We start from the raw sequence: 25,234 nt of genomic DNA, 5'->3' as shown, positions 1-25,234 counted from the left end.
CTCAGGAGAGGGATCCCCAGCTAAAATTACACAGACTCTTTCAGAAGCAAAAAGTGACCCTTAACACTAAGGATGCATGATCTTATACTGTTGCTTTCTATAATGATGTCCACTCCTGTTTTAAGAATCTTTTCCTTTACTCTCTTGACCAGTTCTTCCTTGAAGATATACATAATCTCCAAAGTTGCCACCTCCTTACTCATCCATGGGTTATTCTTAGGTCAATATACAAATGCAATACAAAACAAGAGCTGGAAGAAGAAAAAAAGTGCCTAAGTAGCAGGCAAGTCTGCAGAGCAGCGCTCACAGAGACCTCTCCAACTAAAGTCTTTTATAGAAAGGTTCTCTCTTAATATTAAAAAATAAGCAGAGGTATCTACTAATTGTAGCCCAGATTCTTTATGAAGAAAGCTTCTTTCTTTCCAGACATATGATTAGATGTTGGAGTACTCTGGAAGTTGTCTGATGACAGAAAACTGGTCCAACAAAGACAGTTACTGACCCCGTCATAAGACAACAGGTTTGCCTGATGTGCTCACAGCAGTCTTAGTGCTGCATCGTAACTGCACCAGCAGCTGCAATTTTGAGAACCCTGAACTCAGAGAAACTCTCCAAGTATGCTATTGCTCTCAGCCACGTGCATGCAGACTTGCAAGGAAAAGAAACCAAAGCTAAACAGTAGAAGGAGGTGGCAAAATAGCAAGACACCACAAAAAAGCCATAGAAGCTTACATCCCCAAAGCAGGGATAAGATTATTCATGTTCATATTCATTTTTCTGAAACTGATTCTGTTTAAAACCTCAGCAACCTTCTCTAAAAAAATTGCTTGGGGAAAAACTATGAAGAATGCAAGTCTCTCTCAGCCCATGGCAATAAGCCCAATGGCACTAGGCAGCAAAAGAAAGTGCACAGATTACCCAACAGAGCCTGTTGTTTATGAAGAACAGATCACAGCAGGTTAAGTGCAGCATGGAAAGGGAATGGCATTTATGCAAAATACAGCATAACAACAAAAAAAGGAGAGAACCAGTCTCGGGAACAGAAACCGGTTTTAGTCTCATCCAATTCTGCACAACAGTATGTGAGCTCAGTTTTGTAAAATGAATCAAATTACTCATATCAAACATTCTTATGTTGTGAATAACTCAAATTTTATCTGCATGCTTATATTATTATTGGCTAACCGCAGAGAGCTTTTGTTATAGGAAGTAATAGTCCTCTCACAGAGACTGAAATATAACGAAATACCCCTAACTCCATTTTCCAGAGCAATCCAACAGGTCTGCCCCCATTACAGTCACCCCATCATGCCTGCAATGCCACCACCTCTTCCATGCGACATTTAGATGTATAAGCAGTGCTAAAATGGAGTTTGATAAGATCTTCGCAATACACAAACTCCCAAAATAAGGGAAGCTACAGACACGGTGCATAAAACAGTTATGAAAACCAAGGAACAGACAGAAGCCTGCTCCCTTTCATGCAGCACACACAAAACCCTTTATAAGTAGCCCTGCCTAGAAAAATTGTACATCCAAGCAGTAGAATTGGTGGCAACACTTCTTCTCAGTTTAGATTTTGCAAACTATCGAAAGAGACAGTTTATACGACTTAAGACACTCAGGATATCTTTAACAGGTTCAATCTGATCAAGGTCAAGCAGGTTCTTTGAACACACTGTTACCTCTACCAAAAATTGTTTCCAAACTATTTTTGAATATTTTTAATTAAACAAATTTAAAAAAAACAGGATATTTTCAAGTCTGATGGTGATGTGGGCCTCAACACCTACTATGTATGCATCTACAAAGAAGAGGTTCAGCTCAAGATCTGAGCACAGTAACAAGATACCTAATATTCGATGTACATGTGCACATCGTCCTTTTCTCTCCAAGTTTTTCTTATTGAAAAAATATTTTAGGTAAAAATGTTACATGGCAGGGATGAAGTTGTTGAAAAAATTTCCCTAGCCAACTCTGAAATATGTGCACCTGAGTAGATTCTTGCTGGGACAGGGATCCAAAGTTGAAGACCATGGTGGATATTCCTCCTAGAATCATCATTGTGAGATGCTGCTGTGTTCTAGGCTTTCCAACCGAGATTTTGGAGTTCAGATGAAACTACTCACTGGGTATTGAAGCAGAATAAACTAATAACCGCACAGATCTGACTTCTGCAAGGCCTCGGGCACTTTATGAACTGGCCTACACAGTTCCTCTGCAGAGCAGAACCTGGGGGTGCCAACTCTGTGCTAAAGAGAGGCAGTATCCAAACCACCTCCACCAAACCAGATCTATTTGCGAGCTGCTGGAAGCAAAAACTGTTTATACTGTTTACCAAAATTCTACAATTTATTCATGCTTTTAAAATCAAATTAAATTAATTTGAACCAGAAGCTAAAAGAAATATTTGTCTCAAGTGCAGATGAAAACCAGTTAGCTTCCTTGGCCATTGTTTTTCATTCACATCTTCAGCAGGGACAACGACCTTAAGTGCTGCAATACAACTGATGAAGCTGGTTCCTGACGTATGTGGAACACAGGGCATTATGATCCAAGGAATGATGTGAATTTCAGTTAATGCCAGTTACAAAGGGATCAGAGGCTTCCTTACACATGCCAGGTACAACAAAAGCATTTTAGTGTTCAGAGATAGAACTAAATGGAGGAAGAATGCGAAATATCGCTTGGCCGCCAGCTCAGAATACATGATTTTTGTGAGCAGTTTCACGCTGCTTCTCTACTGAAAACACTGGCAACCCACACTGCCCCGGGAATGTGCAGAAAAGAGGCCCAGCAACTACTCCACAACCCAGACACCAGTACCAAACTACCAGATAAACCTGTCTGAAGTAAAGCTTTATCAACTGCACTCTTATTCCAGCTTATTAGAGTTTAAAAAAAAAAAAATTGACCTGCACCCCCTACTTTACTCTCCAAGAGGCTGATGGACAGCTGACAGAAAATGAAAACTCAGCTTTCCTTCCCCCTTTCTTCTTGAGCTGTGAAGTTCAACATGGAACAATTAGCTGGCCACTGTGCTAGGTACTATACATATTCCATTCCAGTGCCAACATAACCTGAGCAGCTCTGCACAAAATCAAATTTCAACAGTTGAGACCGCAGTTAGATTGCAAAAAACTGCAGCTACATCTCTTACCCCACCTCCCCAAGATGGTCCACACTGCACACATATGATGCTGCTCCAAAGGAGAAGTATGCAAAGCTGGCAAGATGGACTAAACTTTTCCCACTTCACCGTGAAAAAACAAAACAAAAACACTCCCACGTATCAGATAATGGGAGGGTAAGGCTGAGGGGGAACACAGATTTTTGGTGGGTTATCATAAAAAAATCTTTCCTCTCCTTTTCCCTGAGGCATTGCAAAGTGTTTGAACCAGCCCCAAAGCTTTTTGACTCATCTTTTTGAAGCCAATATTGATTCTATTTAGGATTTTTTTTTATAACCTTCAAAAGAATTTGCAAACAACAATAACTAATGAATTCTCAGAATTCTCTGGGGCACAAGATATCTAGAACAGTGCTAGATATAGGGAAGCTAAAGCACAAGCGTTACATGATCTACCCAATTTCACAAAGCAAACATCACCAGGGATGCAGAATTTGGGCTTCTGAGATCTGTGCCAAACTAAGGAGACATCATCCCTCTCCTACCTGCCAGGGAACAGCACGTGAACCATTTTTACTATCTAGTTCAGTCAGCACTGGAACACCACTCAATACACTGGCGGTAACAGAGACGAGCATCGCTGTTCATTTCTACCCTGCCTTGGCAATGACCCATCACCATGGCACGAGGGTTAGACTAGATCTTTAAGGACTCTCCAACCCAAACCATTCTATGATTAGCAGACTAATCTTCCTCTCAAACTCTCCTTCATGAGTGCTTTCCTTTTGTCACAACTTCAACTTCTTTGGAAGCCCAGTTCAACTACTTGTAAAGGATGCTCAGTGGCCAGGACTGACTAGTGATTTTGTACCAATATTAAAGGCCAACCATAAGCTTTCTTTGCTACACCTGCCTGGCACAACTGCTCTCAAGAGAAGCAACATCATGAAACGGTCTATTAACCCAGCACTTCATTTATTTCCAGGAAATAAATACTGAAGAATCAAACCCCCGAACAACTCTCATCCCCTCTCTTCCAGACCCCCAAACCACAACCAAGCCAAGTACAGGAAACAAGAGTCTGTCATTAACAAGTGCCATGCAGAGGGAAGATGCTCATTAGGATACTTTTTTTTTTTTCTGGGATAAATGAAGCGGAGGTAAAAACAGAGGAACCATGTCCCACCTTGTTCTGTGAGAGCCTCGATGCCCATTTCAGCTCATCTTTGCAGAAAACTTGACCTCTCCTTCAACTTCCAACACAGAAAAATGTTTTTGCTACACTGGAGGTGGATGCCATTACATGTGTGTGTGCGTTACAGTACATATGGTGACTGAATCAAAGTTTCTAGTTGGTTAACCAAGTCCTCAGCTTTCAACACCTTCACCTCAGTAACTGAGTTGGACTGTGTACCCACACTGCCATCCTCGCTTGGCTCATGCCTTATCAGTGACTTCATTGCAGCCTCTGGAAGCCTGGCCAAAGGAAGCCAGTAGGAGTTTTACCTGCGTGAATGATCCATCCTCATTGCATTCCGGAATGAAGACCGCTTCCTGGGGCTTCTTTGCCTGTTCCAGTGCTTGAGCTCTCTCTAATCGACACTTGCTTTGGCCAGCATCTACAAAGAGACAAACAAACCCCATTCAGATTGCAAATAACTATTCGGCATCTTCAAAAGATACCAGATGCACCATGCAGCTGAGAAAAAAAAATAGTAATAATAATACTACAGGGCATCAACAACCTTTACCTGTACATTTAAAAGGCAGCTGTGGAGTTATCCATGACAAGCTAGACAACTTTGACCCAGTTAACAAAGAACTGCCTAATTTCCTTAGGCAATACTATTTACGATCATCCAAGAGCTCTGGAAGCTTCTTCCAAGCTAGAGCACAATATTCACACATTGAAAGCTCTTCCTGGAGGAAGCTGTGTTTGTGCTAGTATTAACAGCCTGAAACTGGATGGCTAAAGCATAAGCCAAGTAATTTAGGCCCAGAAGCACACGCAATGTGGAAGCAGGATGGCTCCAGCAAAGCTTTTCTGAGCAACTCTCCCAGTTAGATGCCAAAAACAACCAGTCACCCAACTAAAGACATGCCATTGCCCATGCCTTACTGAAACCCACCTTCCACCTCCAGTCCCAGCACTTAGAGCTAGGAGTGTATTATACTTCCTCATATCAGTTCCTTTGCCACAAAGGAGAAACATTGCTCTACAAGCAGAGCTTGAAGGGGTTAAGAGCTCAGCTCTGCACTTACTCCAGATGAGGGCTGCATGTAGCATGACCGTAACCCCTTCCAGGTCCTGCTCACTGTTACAGGGCATAGACTCATATAAGCCTAACACTGATGGGTCAAAGAAAAGACTTCTGCCCTGCAGAGACACAGATTGACTTGCTGTTTGCATTTTAAAACATGTCCAATATTCAGTCTAGAATGAAAAACAGCAAATATCTGCTTCCACAGGACTGACACAGGGACTAGCACCCCCTTCCTTTTCACATGAATCCAACAACTGAAATATTTTCAGTGCAAAAACTGTAAAATGTGATCATCAGATCTTTCAGCAGCATCACAAAGAATAATCAAGGTTGAACTGGTTAAGAAAAAAAATTCTGCTGGATCCCTGAAGAGCCCAAACTGGGCTTCACAAATCACTTGAACTTCAGCAACAGGATCCTCAATAGTAACACTGAATTCAAAAGCCAGGCTGGGTTCCCAGATCAACTGACTTTGCACTTGATAGCTATAGAAGCAATTTCTATCTAAGCACATCTAGATGTAGAAACAAATCACAACACTATGAATAGTTTTGATAAAAACAGACAATAGCATTCAAGATGACAGCTTTACACAATTGATGATACAAGAGACTAAGTTTCAGGTTTGATAACATTGTCTATACAATTTCACGTTAAATGTATCACACTAACATGGTCCCCAAGAAGTATTACACAAGTCTTCTGAAATTATGGAAATCAATCCCCTGCCGTTAGGGAAAAAATGTCATTATGTGCAGCAATAGCATTCAGCACAGGTACATATAGCTTAAGCACTGGGTTATAAAGCAAGTGCCTGCATCAGTTCTGCCACTGACCCACTGAGCGATGACCAGTCCATTACCTCCCCTCCCTATGACCTCGTGTCCCTGCTGATCCTACATAACTCACATTTAGCTTGCAACTTGTTTGAAGGGTGTTTGCACAATGCCCTTAGCACACGGGGATTTGATCTCAGGCAGACCTAAACTCATACAAAGACTGAGATTATTACAGAGTAAAAAGACTTTCTTCAATTAAATTTAGGATTTAATTTAAAATTAGGATTAAATTTGTAGGACTTTTTTTTCTTGAAAAAGGAAACAGATTATCAGACCTTGCTTGCACACCTCAACCAGAAGATGGTTCTGCTAGAAGAATATGCTGGTTCCTTCAGCCGAAAAGGAAGCACAGGCAATGCTGGTAACTGGAACACCTAACTATCACCTGCACATCTCCCATTCAAGTCTAGGAGTCTAATCTTGCTTGGCATGACACAAGATGTTATTATAAAACCAGATGGTATGGCTACACCTTCTGTTTTACTACACAGCCAACTGATTTAAAAACACCTTCAAGTTCTGCTTCAGAGGAGACGACTAAGTAGCAAAAAAAAATTCTGCCCAGATTATGCAGATCTGAGCACAGAAGAGCACGTGAATAAACAAGAGCTGCAAATACGTCACATGACAATCAAAGCACACATCCACAATTCAAGTCTGTTTCCTAGTCTCTCCGTGTGAGAATACAGGACTGCAGACAAGCATACCTAGGTTCCCTCCTGAATGTGATGCAGAAGTGTAAAGCACACAGCACCTACGTCAGTGCTGGTGCACTCACCACTCCTGTGCAGCGGTACCTACGTAACCGAAACTGGATGCTTCACCATACCGGCAGGAGCAAACGCTTCGTAGTATCCCTGTAGCACAAAGATGTTGGGAGTCTAGGCAGAAGGGAATCTAACTCAGATTTTTGTCCAGTTTGCCTAATGCATACAAAATCAAGCCCTTACTATGAGATGATAGAAACATGCTATCTATACTAAGGTGAGGGTGCCCTTCCTGGCAAATTTAACTGGCCTTTATGGATCAGATTACCTGCTGTCACCTAGTAGACCACATTGTGTAGCACACCACTGATACAACAGAAAATTTAAGAGCTCAACATTGCGGCGACATCCTCTTTCACATCTCAATCCTTCACTCAAGTGGGGTCACTTTCAGAAATTGCTGCTGACATGCAGAGAGAAGATGGACAATTTCTCTCCTGTTCGTGAACGCTCAACACTAATTACTTCTCCCATCCTCCCTCATTGATTTCCAAAGGTCATGCCAGTCCTTTTACAGCCTTGACTTGGAACCACCATCCGCACTGCACTGGCTGGAGAGGTGCGTGCATACTGCTATCTTTTTCGTCTGTCGTTTCACGGTTCGGTTCCAGTAAAAACAGTGCCTTTAATATCAACATCTACCAGCTTGTTTTTAGAAGGACTGTCAATCCTTCTCTTCCTCACTCCACAGGCTGGTATTTTTATAATGTTTACATCAACATGTGATTTCAGTGGGATGACTTCACCTTGCTATTTTTGCTTTGTTAATTAGAAAATATAAAATATTACGTAAGTGCCAAGCATTAAAGAGTAGCTGTCAAATGGCTCACCCCAAATGTAAGATGCATTACAAATTTTACTAAAGCCTGATGCTACACGATGGAGGTTCACATACCCTGTTCTGCATTCTGATTAACTGAGTGTTTCAGCACTTTTTCTATTTTCTTAAAAATGTTCTCAGAAGAATCAAACACCAAGCTTCTAAAAACAGAATGGCATTAATACAGCCCAGTTTCACAGTCCAGACAGACTAAAGAAGACCTTCTTCCCCTAAATAAGGTGAAAAAAACATATGAGGATGCCATTTTTAAATGCAGAGCTGTCTAATAATTTTTACTTTAAATATTTTAAACTTAGAACAGATTCACTGCAGCTCAGAAAGCTGCCTTTTAAAGAAAATTCATTCTCAAGCTGGTAGCTGGCAACCATGAACTGAACTACACGTGATGTTTCTGACATCTGGGGCCTAATCTGCAGAATACAGGTGCACATAGCTTTGGATTTTGCAATGAAGTTGGCTAGTTACCACAGTTGATCTTATCCATGAATAGTTTATTCAAACGAGACCACCATGTCCCTCATAACATACACAGAGCGCTCATGAATAGGCCCCAAGAATTCAAGCATCCTCTCTTCAACAGGTAGAGGCAGTTCTGACACCACACAGCATCCTGGTATAAAGACCTAAGCTATCCTAATAATAGGAAACAGAACATCTCCAGGCACCTACAGACCACTAGCAGCAAGCCACAAAGATCTTTCTATTTAGTCTTAATTCTACTTTGTTTTTACCAAAAGCTCAATGGCAAAAATTGATCTAAACGCAGCTTTTGAACTATTTGCAGTTACATTAGGTAACCGTCTCACATACAGGCCAGACCCCATCAGGCACGAAGCAGACCAGCTACACTGAAATCAGCAGATTCATATCCATTTACACCAGCCAATGATCTGTGTCTTTGCATAAGAGACAAAAAATGGAAGCTGAGCCAACTACAAAAATGTGCCCATCTGTCCCACATGGTGTCGATCATTCTCCACCCTCCCAGTTGTTTTCCACTTCACTCCAGTCCTACACCTGGAATATCTAGCCTCTTTCCTTCCATGCTGACGTACTTTGCTGCTTCTTTGACAACCAGACACCACTGCTGCTCCCGAGTTCCTTAACTTATTTGGAGCATATCTAAAAACATGCCAAAATTTGCAAAGAGATTGAAAGCCTCGTTTCAGATTTTGACAATCTGCCGCCAAGGAAGGTCTCACTTTTTTCTCCCTTGACTAGGAAGAATAAGAAAGTTCAAAGACAAAATATGTGAATCTGGCAAGTGAACTAAAACAAAGAGTGGGTTCAGCACCCCATTTCCCTTACCATGTGAACAGTAGGTACAGGAAGAAAGTTACCTTCAAAGAACACATCTCTAGTCAGAATGAGACCTTCCTTTCCAGCACATCAGCCAAAAGTTGTGTTCATGCAGGTATCCCAGGAATATGGGGTGAAGACTCCTGTTCCAACTCCCACCAGTAACCTACAGACAGGTTCGTTCTGCCTAGGGACTTGTAATTGCAGAACAAGCTTTGTACCACCACTTTTAAAACCAATCAAGAGTTTTCCCTTTAGGACACACTCCACTTCCTTTTTCTCCCTTTTTTTTTTTTTTTAATTAAATAGGCCAAGCAAGTTCCTAGAAACTAACCAGTTAACACAGAACTTAAGTGTTTTTTAAGGCACAGATATCCAATATAACCTAAAACATTGTACAATATTGACAGCTTGCCAAGACTCATTTAACAAGTATTTGTCCTACATCTCTGCAAAGTTTTGAGGCAGAATTCTGTTATTTAATGTAAGATCTTAAGATGCCAGCTGACAAAAGACCCAGGTACAAGTGCTTGGCTGTGTATTTTACACACGGCTATGTCTGGAACTATTCTCTGGAATCTCAGCAAGGCTCTATTTCTCACAGGTGCCGTAGCTTGATCATTTAAAGCTAGTCCTCATCTGTAACCCTTTGTGATGTGTGTGCGTAAGGGTTAGGAGAGTTTGGGATAATTTAGCACCAGAGAATTTTCATTGAAAAGCACGCGAGGAAGCTAGCAAGGAGCAAGAGCTGAATAAGAGTTACAGTTCCCAAAGGGCTGGCAAGATTTCATCTTTAAAGGTCCTTAGCTTCTTGAGAGAGAGCAGAAAACTGAACTGAATCAAAAAGGTTCTGTTCTCACTATGGAAACCATTCTGCTTGCCTTAGCACAGCACAGTTCAAGCTATCAGCACATGAAATTGGAAACCTAAAGTAATCTGGGGTGCAGGGCCATGCCTTGCTATCCACAATATACTTCCTCTTTTCCTTATTTTAGTTACTAGATTTTTTCTTTTCCTCCTTGGAGAGTGAAGTGGAAGTTAAAAGCGCTCATTTCACACGGGTAAGTTCTTGGATACAGGATCGACCAGGATGGTCCTTGGGATCATTTCCAGTTCAATGGGAGTTCCCCTGCAGAGCATCTTTGTCATGCAGAAGGAATGAAAGCTGTTCAGCATAAACCCAGTGGCAGAAGATGCTCAGACACTGCTGGTGGTACCCTCCCCCCCTTTGTGAGAATACAAAACATAGACCTGTAGTTAGACACACCTGGTCTTGCCACTGTCTGCATTTGCCAAGAGCAATTATCTTTATGCACAACTAGAGGTCATGTTCCCAGCGCGACTAGAAAAACAAAAGAACTTTTCCATAACAGCACACACAGAAGTTACCAGCAAAATTAAATTTGAATGTGATAGTTAAAAGAATATTTCTACTTCCTAATGATTCACTGGACTGTTAGACAGTGGCTTAAAAGCAAGACTTGCAGTTGTCAAACATTCCCAGGTCATTAGTGTTGTACAGTTAACACAGGGCAAGGGGAAAAAGGAAGGAGAACACAAGCATTTCCAGCTAAACATTTCAGTTGTCTGAGCATGCAAAAAGGAAAAGTATACTTTATCTGTGCTTAAGAAAAAAATCCTTTAGTTATTTCTTTAGGAGTCTTTAGACTGTACAATTTTGCAATCAACATTTTCTGCATTTCCAAAAACAGACACTTCTGCACGTGAGCTGTAACACATTACAGATCTCATGATTTAAGCAACTGAACAGTGTCAGTTTGTGTGCCAATATCAGCCATGGAATTAGGGTGAGTTGTTTTTGTTGCTTTTATTTAAAACACTCTGCTATAGGAGAAAAGCTACCATAAAGCAACTCGGCAGTGGCAAGAACAAACATACAAGGAAGCTTTTTTCCAAACCATTTAAAACATAGCAATATTTGCTGTCATGCTCATAATTCACCTAAACTATAACATTTGTCAATACATTGAAAAAAAGATTTCCAGTTTAGAACAAGCAAGTCTGACAGCAATTTAAAAATACATTTTTATAGTAGAAAAACAAAACAAAACCTTTCATAAACAATTTAGACTTAAACATATGCCTATTTATCCTTCCACAGGGATTTTAATGAGTTTCTTCTGTCACTTTAACCAATTGCTAAAAACATCTGTGCCATCTGCCCTAAGTCAATTGTGCTCCCAGAAAACGCACTCGACAATTTTTCACTTCACTGCAGAAGCAGACTATTTGTGTGACAAGACGCTAATATTCCTAAAATAAAAAAGTTACAACTTCAACTTTAGGGTATGCTGAAGAAAAAGCCGAACTGAAAGAAAGACAATATTCTTACTTCTAAGTAAATGTGTAACAGCAGGAAAGCAAAACAGAGGCCATGTAAAGACTTCCACGCATTCTGTGCTCAGCACAGAAAGGCTGTCTGGTCTTTTTTCAGACATACTCACCTAATGTGCCTGCACACTCTTCCCTGCTGCACATTCCTACAACTCAAAGGTATCTCAGTTTCTCATTGATGCAGGCAGCAAGGAAGATCTCCTTCAGGGTTTGACTGTGCATTTCCATGAAGCCAGCCCCTTCTGCTCCATAGACACACATTCGGGCCCTTTTTTATTCTGGCATCTCTGGCTCCTTTGCCTTCTTTCATTCATAATTCTGTTGGTTCCTGCTCCTGCCACCTACACCCCAGACTCAGATACCATACTCATATTAATGCATAATTTAAATCAGACTACTCACAGAGCATGGTACTAAGCACAAGAAACTCGTCTGGTAGTCGGAAGGGCTCCCATTCCTCCCCTCAAAGGTGTTTGAAATCCACCTACCTTTGCACCGGCCCCGATGTGTCACGCTCAAGCTCGCTTCCCGACACTTGGCTCTCTGGTAGTCGCACATGGACTCATACGTCCTGCCGTCAGAAGCGCAGAGGGGCTTGGACTGGGACCTGGAGCAATGCAGGTTACACTGAGGGTCTCTGTCACGGTCGCTTATTAAAAACTGAAGGAAGGAAGTGAAAGAAGGAAGGAGGGAAAGTGGGAGAAGAAAAAAAAGAGTTTTGTTTAATTTCCCAAAACACAGTGCAGCATATTTCGTTTTTATGATAATAGCAATATGGTCTATAACGCAGTTTAAGCTGCCTACCAAAGCGGACTTTGCCTGAAGGGAACTTAAAATGAAACACTTATATCTTTTAAAGAAAATAACGGTCTTTGCCATTCCCTTTTCTTTAACACAAGGGAAACATTACTCACTCTGCCTCACCTCTGAAAACACAAATTGTGCAAAGCCAAACAAAACCCACACGGGAAGGGCAATACTGAGTCACATCAGCCCAGCTCACCCAGCGCCCCGCCGCAAACAGGATCTGGTCCTAGACAACGTTAGTTAGAGGTGCAAGGAACGCATCACCAAGGATGGAAGAACCCAGATAACCTATCAAGATTGGCCCTGGTAGTTGAACCACGGATGTGGCCAGCTTTATATTACCAGTTATTTGTTTTTTAAAGCATTACTTATATCATCAGTGGATACCACTGACAACAGCATACCTACACGTTCCCAAGGCCACGCTTAGCACCTTCCTGATGTCATCCTGCCAAGCTGACAACTGCATCCATGCATCCCAGAACCTCACTGCATACCATGTGAAGAACTACTTCCCTTCAGGTTTGGTTTTGCTATCTTTCTGAATGCCTCTTCTTCCGAGCGTTCAGTTCGGATGCAGCCTGTTTCTCTGCATACATGGCACTCCTTTCCTGCCAGTCCCTCAATTCCTTGCTCAGAAGATGTCCTCCATACCATGATCACTGCTGTTTCCCTTCACTGAAGTCACCTTGGCTTCTGCCTTATCTTTTGGAGATGTTGAAGCCCGCAATGCACATATAGATGAGTCCCCACCTTCCATTTCTCAGCCTGGTCCCTGCAAAGCCCAACACGTGGTGGTACTTTTCTGTTGTGTCCTCAGCTACACCCTGAGCTGCCTACAGCGATACCCAGGCCTCTTTCCCAAGTCCGTGCTGAGGACCCTGATTATCAGTCCTCTTTCCATACCTGCAGAGTTTCAACAGAATGTTACAGTAGCAGCCCTTTTCACTGCCTTACTTAGTGGTTTGACAGGCAGACCCTTAATTACTCCCCAAACCCAACTACCTGCTCGCAGGAAGATTTCACAGGACTCCTGAAACGAGTCCCATGGGGATTAAGCAAGGAACGGAGAAGGGAAGTTAAACCAGCACTGCACTTCCCCTTCCCAAGCTCCATCTCTGAAGGCTCTCCTGAGCACGAGGGAATCAGACCTGCTCTCTAGCACGCCGCTACCCCAGCATGCTGTCAAAGCACTTATGAGCTCAGCAGTTCGGAGCTGGCTGGCAAGGGGGCACCGACTGACACCCTGCCTGCATGCACAAAGCCACGGCTCTCCAAGTGTGTTGATAGCTGGATGCCTTACAGGGAAGTGTGAGTCACTGCCATAATCACCTTGGTCTCAAAGTTGCCTACAAAGCTGTCTGCTCCCTGCTTTGAGGTTAAAGCTGTTGAAAAAACATTGCCTCAAGCCTGCTTTGGGTTGGTTTTTAACCATTCCAGCAACGTGCATCGCAGAAATTTGTTTTTTTGACATTTGAAAAAAAAAAATCTTCATCCCCTCCCCCCCAATTAAGTAAGATGAAAAACAATTGAGAAGTTGAATATTTTCGTGTGAAAACACATTACCTTCTATACTGCTGAGCCTTTTGAAAACTCATGCATTACTAAAAACCCTATTTAAACATGACAGCTGGGAAAAGTGAGCAAGGTCTGCACTTGTTTTAATTTGGGTGGGGCAAACTTTTTTTTTTAAATTCTCATCTGTCAGAGACTTGCCAAAATTTGTAACAGCAGAGTTTTTAAAGTGTTTTTGTTCCTTTTCTGCAACACTTTCTATAACCTGGCAACACCTGTTCCAAATGGGAAATTGGAAAATTTAAACCTGAAGGCAATTTTAAATGGTTTATAGAGACCTGGACTAGACTATAAAAACACTGTAACGTTCGACCAGATTTTTGCCCTGTTCTTGTCAGGGGCTGAACTACCACAAGTGAGCTTGGAACCACACTCTGGGTACAGCCACGTCTTTCTGCAGCCCCCAGGGTGCAATGACTGTAAACACACACCAAAAAGCAGCAGGCTGATGATGCTGAAGCTTCCTCCCAATGTGCAGTGTCAGAGACTCTTTCTCAAAGACTTGCAAGGCTTCTCAACTGTCTATATAAACAGACTTTAAAGCAGAACTGACAGAATTGTATGGTACACACACACTGGTTAAACACTCAGTTAAACACCAAAACCATTCTGCTTCAGAAGGAACAGACATATTTGCCATTTAGCACAGCTTTGAGGACTTGAGATACCAGCACAGAGCAGTTTTTGCAACTCCTCGTGTCAGAAACCAAGTTCCACATATCAGAGACTTCCAGAAGAGCACCAAAAACCAGAATATTAATTTCCATCATCAAACCATGCTGCAAACTTAATGAAAACTCAGTGTGTATCACAAAAACTCACCTAAGCCTTCTGTCGTCTGCACCAAACTACTTGCCAAAGGGCCGTACGGGACAGGGCAGCCCCTGCTCCCAGAGGGGACATACGTGAGGAATATAAAGCCGCTTACAGCCAGCCCATACAAATGAGCTAAAGCCAACGCTATGGAACAGCTTTCCACGGGTGCCTCCTTACAGAGGGATGGGAAGGAACAGCTCGACATTGATTAATTATGAGGGCCTGAGGAAACATGCAGCGTGCCCCAATGCAGTCTCTATGAAGTTCTTGCCTATCCACATGAAGCCAAGAATCGCTCTATAAAAAAAAATAAAAAAATATCAAAGCCTTTTTAGCATTTGTAATTTGGATTACAGCAGGGATCCCACACAGCGTTAGGTGCTTTCCAGGCACTGAAGATGCCACACCTGCCTTGCCAAAAAAGTTTATGGTTTACGTAGTTGCACAAGATGGTGCTTGTTTTGTTCGACTAGATTTTAATTGTAAAAGTTTGCATTAATTTCCAGAAGGATCCAGGATCGTGCCTGTCTGATCAGGGTCCTGTTCATGTGATCAGCCAGCACTGCCAGAAAGACTGCATCTCCTGGAGACATTACCGTAGGGCTTCAAAAACTCCCCCTTGCAGGACACCTGCTTCACCATGGCTCAGAGCCCTTCTTTGGCTTGGCAGCCCTGGCAGCTTTCAGATAATAAAATGGCAGTTCTTTGTCCACCATTTCTGCTTCTATCACATGAACACTGCTAATCATCACCACATCCCATCCACAGTTATTTAAGGTACTAGTTTATCTCGAGCATCCATCCCTTCCTGCCCAGCGCATGACATTTTCTTTCCTACATTCTGCCTCTCTGAGAGCAGGACAACTGCGCTCCTTTGTTAGCAGCCTCAGCAACGAACAGAGGAAAAACACTGGATGAATGCTGAAATAGGTCTGCCCACCTGGGGAGGGAAACAAGTGAGAGAGCAAGGAGAGCAATCAAATTTATCATTGTCACAGTTCGAGCTACAATTCAAAAGTGACTTGTTCCCAGTTCTTCATCCCCATTTCAAGCAAGCAGGCGCTTTTTTTCCCCCCAGAAGCACGCCCCTGCTCCAGGAGAGCCCCTCAGTTGCTGCAGAAGGTACCACTGAGCCAGGCAGATGTGCACGGGGTGCCCCAATGCCTGGCCACTGACCCTCATAAATCACCAATGCAGTCCTGTGAATCTCAGGTGCCTTCAGAGAGCAGTGAGATAAGGGATTTCACTTCTCACACAGACTGTCCTATCATCACCCTGGAAGCCAGAATCAAAGCCTGATGTCCTAACTGCCTTGGGACTTCCACACGAACAGGTTTTGCAAACAACAGAATCAACACGTGTGGAGGTGCGCTTGGTGCTGGACACACAATGTGAACAGTTCTGCACACAGAGAAGTAACCCTGCAAACAAGCGTGCAGCACCAGCCATTTCAAATCCTCTTCTAGAAAGAAGAGGGAAATAACTATCTTCGGTAAGATTTCTTGAAGCCTCTTCTTGATACCTGTGTTCTCATTTTCTTCAGAACAGGCTACATCCAAAAAAATGGGACTGGAGAGGGTGTCACTGGCTTACCAGTCCTTTTCCCTCCATGGGAGAAGACCTATTAAAAGCAGAACCGAAAAAAAACAACAAAAAAAGAACTGGCAGGAAGAATCTATTTTCCAGGGAAATGTTAAAATTGACCATGTTACAAATAGTATTCCTTAAACACAGACTCTATACTAAAATAAGCAGAAGTAACACTAGAATTATATACCAATATTTGTATTTTTGTAGCATTCACTTACATTAAGGGAACCTGCAGTTCCCACACCAATCAGTCTGAGAGCCCCTCCCCTAAAGAGCTTCCAGTTCAGTGCAGCTCTCAGAGCATCTTTTTACATCAAATGCAGTATCTGTATAAGGGTATAAACCTCCTCCTTCAGCAAATACATTTACACAGGTGCTTGCGGAAACCACTTCCCAAACTACTTTCTGCTTCTTCAGACTTTAAAAGAAAAAGGAAAGATAAGAGGTCAGAATAAAGTTAACTTTGCCAACAAAGCATATCTGTTCTTTTTCTCCACACCTCAACACCACTGCTGACAAACAACAAACACTGATTAAAGGGTTTTTAATGCCTGTGAAGGAAAGCAGACTCCCTGCAGCTGCACAGCAGCTGGGAACACTTGTGTTATTTAGCAGAGAAAGGTCTGACCCCACAAGTGAAAATGAGCTTGGTGGTCACTCATTCTATTCACCATCTGGGTACATTATAAGCACAAACAGAGCAGCTCAGCCCTTTGTGATGGGGGTGACGAGAAATGGCCATAGCATTGCAGTGTCAGAGCAAAGTGCTTTAGCAAAGCTTCAGGGAAAAGAGGGAGCAAGGGACACAAGTGACGTGAATGTGACAAACTGGAAGCCTGTTAAGAAACTAATCTAAAAGACAAGGGTCCACTGCGGATAAAAACTGAGGTGCCTCAGCTGTTTAGCAACTTTGCTTCAGATTAGCGCAGGCTGCTGGATAGAAAAAATAGGTAGAGGAGAAAGAGAGGAAACAGCACGTGCAATGGCCTACTCCAGCTTTGCCAGACTTCAAGTTTAAAGACCCCCAGAATATACCTTTGGAAAAAGTGATCAATCGAGGCATGCTCACACCGCTCAGGGCACCCACCCATTTGTCTAAGCAATCAGACTGGCCTGTCTCAAGTCCTTCCCAGAGACTTCCCCAGGGAAAACCATACCATTTTATACACTAGAAGAGACTACAAAGTTCTGGACATTTTTTATTGCCGTTGGAATGTATCATTTCGCATTTCCTAGTTTCAGCCTTACAGATTTATGCCTTGGTTTCAGGCTCCCAACTGGTGCAACCAGCCTTACTGGAGGCAGAGCTGGAGCCGAGTCCCTGTGTTAATCGCAGGGAGGCTCAGCCCCGTGGCAGGCTGCCTGCAGGGCCCAAGCACCTCAGCCACAGGTTGGGAGCTCAGCCAGGTTTCCCGCCATGGAACCAGCAGCCCAGCAGTCCTCGAAGGTGTCAATGATCACGCTCTAAGCCAGAGACTCAAAGCATTTGGCTTCTAGAAAGGGAGAAAGCAAGACTGAAAGCCTTAGAAACTCTGGCAGAGAGAGGCCGATCGTGGCTTGCAGGTAGATACCAGCCAGCCAGCACCACCATGGCTCCCACCAGCTGACCAGGGCCTTCAGCCTCAGAACCCATCTGGTGGGGGAAAAATAAAAAATAAAAAGATTTCAAAGGCAGCTTCCTGAGAAGCCAGTTGTGTAATGGGTATTGTAAAAAAAAAAAATTAAAAAAAATTAAAAGGGCTCAGCTCCTTCCCCAGACAGAAGGGACTTACGAGAAGGACACTGCAATACTTATACTCCTTGAGTCATCCCACCTGCAAAGCTTAGAGTCTAGCCTAAGCTAAAGCACCACTTACATTTCAACCCCAAGCCCCCAGCTGTGCAAACAAGAATAGGTTCAAAGCACACAGCCTGCGCTTGAGGATGGTGAAGGCTGGGCAAACATATGGGATCACACCACAAAGCAGACAAACTCGGTATGTATTTGTAGGAGTTAAATTCAAGGCTTTTTTTTTTCCCTTACAGGCTAGAAACCTTGTTTTTCTACAGCAATCTCCCCCCCCTCATTGTTTTGTGCAAGCCCCTACAAGTGGTCAAGTATTGTGCTTCATCTGCTGGAAGAGTTCTAGCTAGGGAAATAATACTGTGTTTTGGGGAATCAGCTTGGAAGAAAACATGATGAGGCGGCTGTACTCTGCTTTTAGAAGATAAGGTACTAGAGCCAACGAAATTTTCTAAGAGAATATTTAAAGAGCTCACCTACAAATAGTTAAGTAGAAAAGCCTTAGAATTTGAACCGTAACAGAGAATCTCTGCTGGTTTTTTGTTTATTGGGTAGTTTTTCCACTTTGGTGTTTTCGGTGTTTTGTTTTGTTTTGTTTTTTTTGGGGGGGGGGATATTGTGTGTGTTTTTATTGTTTTACAACAAAAAATATTACAGTGAGAAAGTGAACTTTTAAAATGGTATCTCTTGCTTTTGAGGTGCAAACTTATGCAATACGTATAACCCCTTAACTACTTCTGTCTTGTGGGAAGGAAAGTACGAAACTAAGAGACAAAGAACAAGATTTAATTTAAGCTTTCAAAACAATCTCTTCTTCCACAGAATTTTTACCCACATGCCTGTATCACTTTTGAGTTCCTTTCCTTATGTAAACATCTAGTTTGTTGAAGCACATTGTACCACAGATCAGAATGCTGATCAACTGAACAGTGGAGGAAAAATCTTGAGAACACAAAATAGAAATTTCTGCTCAAGTCTTCTATTTCTAACATGACTTCTAAGCCTTAGTAGTAAATTTGGCAATACTAAGGTAGAGACTGATTTAATTCCTTTGAAATAACATTACTTCAGCTTCTGTCAAAGCTCACTCTCCCAGTCAGATTATTCTTGCAGCCAAGATGACATGCAAGCCTACAACAAATTCAAGATTAAATTTAATTTGTCAAACACATTGACAAGAGAAGGTATGTTTAACTTGGACTATTTCTTCTCATTAACTTTGCTACTATATATATGTTGAACCAGATAGAAAATCCAGATGTTTGCATAGTCAAGAAATGCATTTCTTGTCCCAAAGGAAACAATGGCAAAACTTCCATTGACATAAAGGTGGAATCTTGTCTTTAATAAATTGTATTGTTTAATAACCCAATCCAGTCTGTCTGGTTTAGGGAGTCCTCTGCTTCTTCAGTATAACTCAAAAACAAAACCAGACTTCTAAACATCATCCTACATAACTTATGCCAAGTTGGCCTCCTTTAAGAAACTATATCCCCTACTTCAGTTTGTCATAACGACAGTTGAAGCTGTTCTTTTCCCCTAGCAAATATAGCAGGATTACAATTTTGTGCTGTCACCAGAAGGTGAGAAGTCAGCTATTCCACTGGAAGGGGGCATATTTTCCTCAAAAGAAACTCAGGAGATCTCAAGAAACCAGCAGGGTTGAAGCAATGTCATTAGGTGTACAGTATAACAGAGGGCAGTATCTCAAGCAAGATTTTTGCCCAAAGTGTTCCCCATCCTTAAACAATGTAGATGAGTGCTTTAAACCACTGCATATGTTCTTCAAGATCTGGAGCAAACCCTCTTGCCCCTAAATCTCTTGAATCGTGCTGGAGACTGAGGTACATGCTTTTTTACGCTCCACCATGTAAAAAACTAAGTGTCAGCTCCAGTCTTTCCAGAGTTCTGTGTACGGGCTAAACTGCCCACGTGAATGCAGAGAGTGGCTGTGAAAGAATGCTTTCCTGTGCCCTTTATCACCTGTAGTAGGAATGGCTACACAGTCAGCCCTAGAAATGCCCTCTTACCAATTTGAAAAAGCTTGGAGCACTGCAGACAGCATGGACAAGTTGAGGGGCCACTGGTTCCAAACTCTTGAAATGTTAGATGATAATTCACCTAATTAGATTGACCTGTGTAATCTACAGTAATCCTCCCCTCCACCTATAACTACTTCCTTCCTAATAATTCCCTTAGAACCTCTGTGGGATCTATTACTGCTCAAGAACACTGTAAGACCCTTCTCTTGAACTTATCTCAAATCTTTTATTCATGGGAGTTTTCAGCATTACACTAATACTGTTCAGCAACGCTCCTTCCTTGTGCCAAAGTTGTTTCAAAGGGTAGAAGATTATTTCATGTGTTTCTTACACAAGTCTGTTATGTAATGTGAGGATGCACATCAGCTGCAAGCATGTCCAATTACAACCAAGTCTTGCTGAAGCATTCTTAAATGAATCTACTTTAAGTAAAAGCTCTCTGTTGAGTTTCCATCAGTAGGCTGGTATCTATAAAAAGCTTCCCTTTAAGTCCAAATGCCCTTAAAATTTGTCTTTATAACCTGACAACAACTCATCCAACCCTCCTTAAGTACAGTCTCATCCTTTCTTTATCTCAAGAAATAGAATTACTTTGCCCTTTCTTTCCACAGTGTTATTGCTGAAGAGCAGGGAGCCTGCTCTAAATGGAGTCTCCAGGGCAGTTGATAAGCTTTCTAAACATCCCAAGCTGGCAAGACAAAAAACACAAACATTTTTTCCTTCCATCACTCATTCTCTCCAACAAAAAACAAAACCTACTCTTCATTGCAGACACCTTGCACTGCAAAAAGTAGGTAAGTTTTACCAGACTTTCACTGCTTTGAAACTTGTGAACACTATCTTCTAGGTAACTAACTCCCTTTAGCATGCATATTAGTTAAGCACACACAGCAAAACAGATACAGCTGAGCCTATGTCAAGCCGAAAAATCTCTAGATTGTCACCACTGTCCAGTCTACACCACATCCACATCCAGTGTCTCACTTCAACAACGGCCACATGTATTAAACACTATTGTAAAAAAACAAACAAACAAAAAAAAAAACCACATCAGGTGTATGAAGACGACTCATCTCTGGAACTGCTCTACTCTGCTAGGAGATCATCACATGAAAAAAGATGAGAATTAAACAATTTTACAAACACAGCTAGGCAGACATATCTTTCGAGCTGAGCTCCAATGGAAATACAACTGTATAAGGGCATTCTTTCGAGAGTGCAAATGCTTTGTTCGTGTAGATCTTCCAGGATTGAAAATGCCACCCATTAAAACTCCATAGCTCTACAAATTTCAGTCCTTCTTAACTCAATTCTTCTAAAACACTGAAAGAGTCATTCAAACTGAAGCTGGCATCCAGCCTTCATTATGGTTGTTGCCAACAGCAGAACCAAGAAGTAGATATTAGAAATAGCTGAGCTCATTAGTTCAAACACAGCAAGGGCTGGCTGCCCATCAGCAGAGGTACACTAACTGAATGCCAAGTCTGACATTCCAGTGCACAGGAGGAATATTGAAAAAGGAGGTGCTGTGAACATTAAAGAGGTCGCTTTTCTTAACTATATGCTTACCTCCACACGATCCAAAGACAATGATTAACCAAAGATAACTCTCGGTGGAAGGTGGATGCATCAGGGGGTTCTCTGCACTCCATCTGACTTTACACTTACAATCATGAACACTTCAGCATCAAAGCTTCTGAAGCTCTATTACTGCTTCTGTCTGGGAACATAGCTATCTTGACAGGTCTCCCTCCATAGAAGGTCTACCTTTGCATCTCCAGAGATTTTCCATTGGGTCCTGACCCCATCAGCTATACAGAGTAATAAAGTAGGTTGCCCTTATTTACTCTATTACTCCTCTGAAGTGTCAAAAACAGTGAAACTGAAAAGACAGGAACTTCACCTTGTTAATACAAAATACCATGTTCCCTTGCTAAATACAGAGTAACTCACATTGCCAGCACTGTGAAAGCTACAGCTGTCTCACATTTATGGCTAACCTTACTCCAGAGCTCTTACAAATAAAGGTTTTTTCCTAGCATCTTACAGTCTGACTCATCCCTTGACTTTTAGCCTATGGATTAAGAGGCAGCAGTAAAGACACTTTCTCATCAGCAGAAGTTATTAATTGCTCAGTTAATAGCTATGAGGTCCTCTTTGCTCCTTCCAGGAAACACTGCAGTAGTGACATCCACAGTCCAAACAAACATGCTGGTTTTTGACGTTCAGACTGCTAGGGTCTGAGCTGCAGACAGGTGGTTTCAGAGACCGAGCTTTACAAGTCAAACCATACTACTGAAATACATACCATTTAGCAATCTTAACTCCTGCTTTTGTAGGTCAGCACGGACTTTAAATAGCCCTCCAGTAGGTGCTTTTGTTATCGTAAGGATCCCAGGCTTGACTTCTTAACAGTCACTGCTTCAAGTGCCATACCTACCTCAGGGGATTCTACACTGACCTAAACAGATACGTTAATCTAAGGCAAGGTTTAAATTCAGAACAAAATAGTGCTGTCTACCAAGAAAAGAAATACTCCAGCCAGGAATTTAGAGCAAGAGGGAAAGAATCAGGAAACAGAACTGAAACTCCTGTCAAAAGTCAGGAAAAATAAACTCTTTCCCCTAACTCCCTAAGGGAAAGAGTCATTGTTTTATTACTTTGTTCTGCAATTCTGTTTGCGTTGTGTTTTACAGTGTTTACAATATTTCTCATCTTTCCTCTTGCATTTAAACCAAATGCTTCCCTCGATTTTGTATGGGTAACCACCCGCCGAGTTTAGCCCTCTGTGTGAATGACGTGCTGGACAATGCTTCCTTGGACCGTCAGGCAGTCAGATCTTCCTGGCACCGTACAGGCAGTAGCAGAGAAGCTTTCCCCATTACTGGAGTCTTTCTGGGCCAGAAATGGAAGAACCTGCTGTGAGTACAAGACTCAGGACATGAACTTCAGTTCTGTCAATATGCAGCTTTAATTTAATTAAAGCTCCCACCTCAAAAAAGTTTCTTAATATGGCCATGCAAACATATGATAACAAGCTTTCCATAACAGACAAGATGTGTACTGGCTACTGCAGGAGCTGAAAAAGCTACAAAAGACAGTTCTAAGATAAAACGCTTGTGCAAGGCAAGAATGAAGGATCCTTGTTGGCTTTAATTCCATCCTCTGCTGTCAGGGACAGACAACATTCAGAAATGTGTTAGTGTATACACAGAGGAGTAAAGACATTTTTGGATTTCTGCAGACAGGATTCCTTTACAATTGTGTTTTTCTTCCGAACTGCAGCAGTAACTTAGATGCCAATCGACGAACTTGAAAAGCACAAAACAGGTCAAGCATTACTATAGCTCCAGCACTGCCATTTACTGCAAACTACGCAATGCCACTTCAAAGTGACAAGCTGTTAGTGCACAAGGCTTCCTATCCTGCTCAAATACAGAGTTCACATACCTTCTGATAGCTTGGGAGTAAGAGGTTTCATTTTAATCACTTTTGGTGAACTACCAAGCAACGTTGCTATTCCATTAGCAAGACATGCTGTTCACACAGGTCAAGAGCATTTTCAGTACTGAAGTGAGAGACATGGTTTGTAAGGTGTTCCCAGCAAATCCCCTCATTACCACCGAACTCTGCAAGGGTCATCACTAACCTGTCAGGGTTTGCTGCTCGAAGACTCCTGAGGCCTTCAGTTTTTAAATATATGGAAGGGGAAGCTAGGATAAAGGTGTCTTCAAAAGAAGCGTTTACAGGCATCTTGACGCTGCCCCAGGTTGTTGGTATGAGCTTCCCCTGTAAACTACAAAATTCCTTTCCCATCATACTGCATCCCTTCCCCTCACCCCGCTATGTTATACATATCCTTAATCCCTACATCCAAGCAGAATGACATTAGAGAGTGACTGATCTTCATACAGGCTGTTCACTCTCTCAGGTTGACAGCTTTTTCACGTTTTGTACTACGGGACTGTTTACTTTAGTGTCTGTTTACTTTCAGCTAGGAGGAAAGGTTGATTCCAGCTACACTGAACTATTTTTCACACTTAGGTGAAGAGCTGCAGAATACTCATGAAGATTCCTTTTTGCTAGAGACAGACAATTTCCTTTTTTCCCAAAGAAATAAGTTTTAGAGCATTTCTGGCTCTACAGTACTGTCCCTTAGACACAAGTGAAGTGAACTTTCACCGTCACTAAGATCCTTGTAGTCAAAAGCTGTCCGCACCAGGTACGGTGGTACGAAGGTACGGGGTACCTTCGTACATGAGCTCTTCTGTCCAGGGTTGACAGCTCATAGAAGTAGTCACCTCTAGCCCAAATTCACACAAAACTCACCAGGTTAACTTTCCTCCAGTTGCACTCACTGGGGTTCTGGAAGTGCTCAGCTAACTTTGTGCTACTATTTGTATTTGTGTCTCGAGTGAAAGCTAAACAAAAATCTAACATACATATTGGACTATTTTTGCTGTCTGCCTCCCTGAAGGGAGAAGGGTATCAGTCTTAATATAACAAATATGAAACCTTTGCACAATAAATCCTTGACACAGATAATGGGCAAGATTATTGCACTCTCTCATCTTCCTTTTCAGGGCATGTTATTGAGAAAGCTATGGCAAAACAGCTGTGGCTTTATCTGGATTCCTCAGATTTTCTGGATCTCTTTCAGTCTGGTCTAAGACCTGGCCTCAGTACAAACACATACTCGGACTCACTGGTCAGACTTCTCGCAGTGGACAAAGACCAAACTTACATTTTTAGTTGACAGACTTAAAGCAGTCTGTGATACCAGCTTCTGCATATAGGGTTTAGGTTTTTTTTCAACTTCTCCAAACTACAAAGAGTAGCGCTCACATCACCACCACATCTGGAAGAGTATTGGGAGCTTCCTCCAAACAAGGCTGAGCAATTTTTCTTTCTTCACACCTTCTGGAACATAAGAAGCTGCTGTGCCCGACCTCACCTGAAGGAGTTTGTCTTTCTGACCCCATTGATCAAGACTGCTCTTCTCATTGGTGGATGTCCCTCCTTCTCAGCCTGGACTTTTAGCCTATATAAAGGAGCCTATATAAAGATGAGCCCCAAAAGAATAGAGAGGCACCAGTAGGAAGGATTAGAAGAAGCAGGGCTTGCTT

At 42.2% G+C, this 25,234-nt stretch overlaps 1 protein-coding gene across 6 annotated transcripts in view; it reads right to left on the bottom strand.

Moving 5' to 3' along the window:
* SMOC1 (SPARC related modular calcium binding 1) overlaps positions 1-25,234 on the bottom strand; it is a 127,975-nt gene that overhangs the window by 76,495 nt on the left and 26,246 nt on the right. For all 6 annotated transcript variants that reach the window (XM_035539743.2, XM_035539738.2, XM_035539737.2 and 3 more), the window contains exons 2-3: positions 11,984-12,155; positions 4,637-4,749 (exon numbers count right to left, since the gene is read on the bottom strand). In XM_035539743.2, the coding sequence (XP_035395636.1) occupies positions 4,637-4,749; positions 11,984-12,155 (285 nt within the window). The remainder of the gene's footprint in view (positions 1-4,636; positions 4,750-11,983; positions 12,156-25,234) is intronic.

This window comes from Cygnus atratus, chromosome 5 (genome assembly GCF_013377495.2).
Source record: "Cygnus atratus isolate AKBS03 ecotype Queensland, Australia chromosome 5, CAtr_DNAZoo_HiC_assembly, whole genome shotgun sequence".
NCBI lineage: Eukaryota > Metazoa > Chordata > Aves > Anseriformes > Anatidae > Cygnus > Cygnus atratus.
This window is presented reverse-complemented; position numbering and strand designations above follow the sequence as displayed.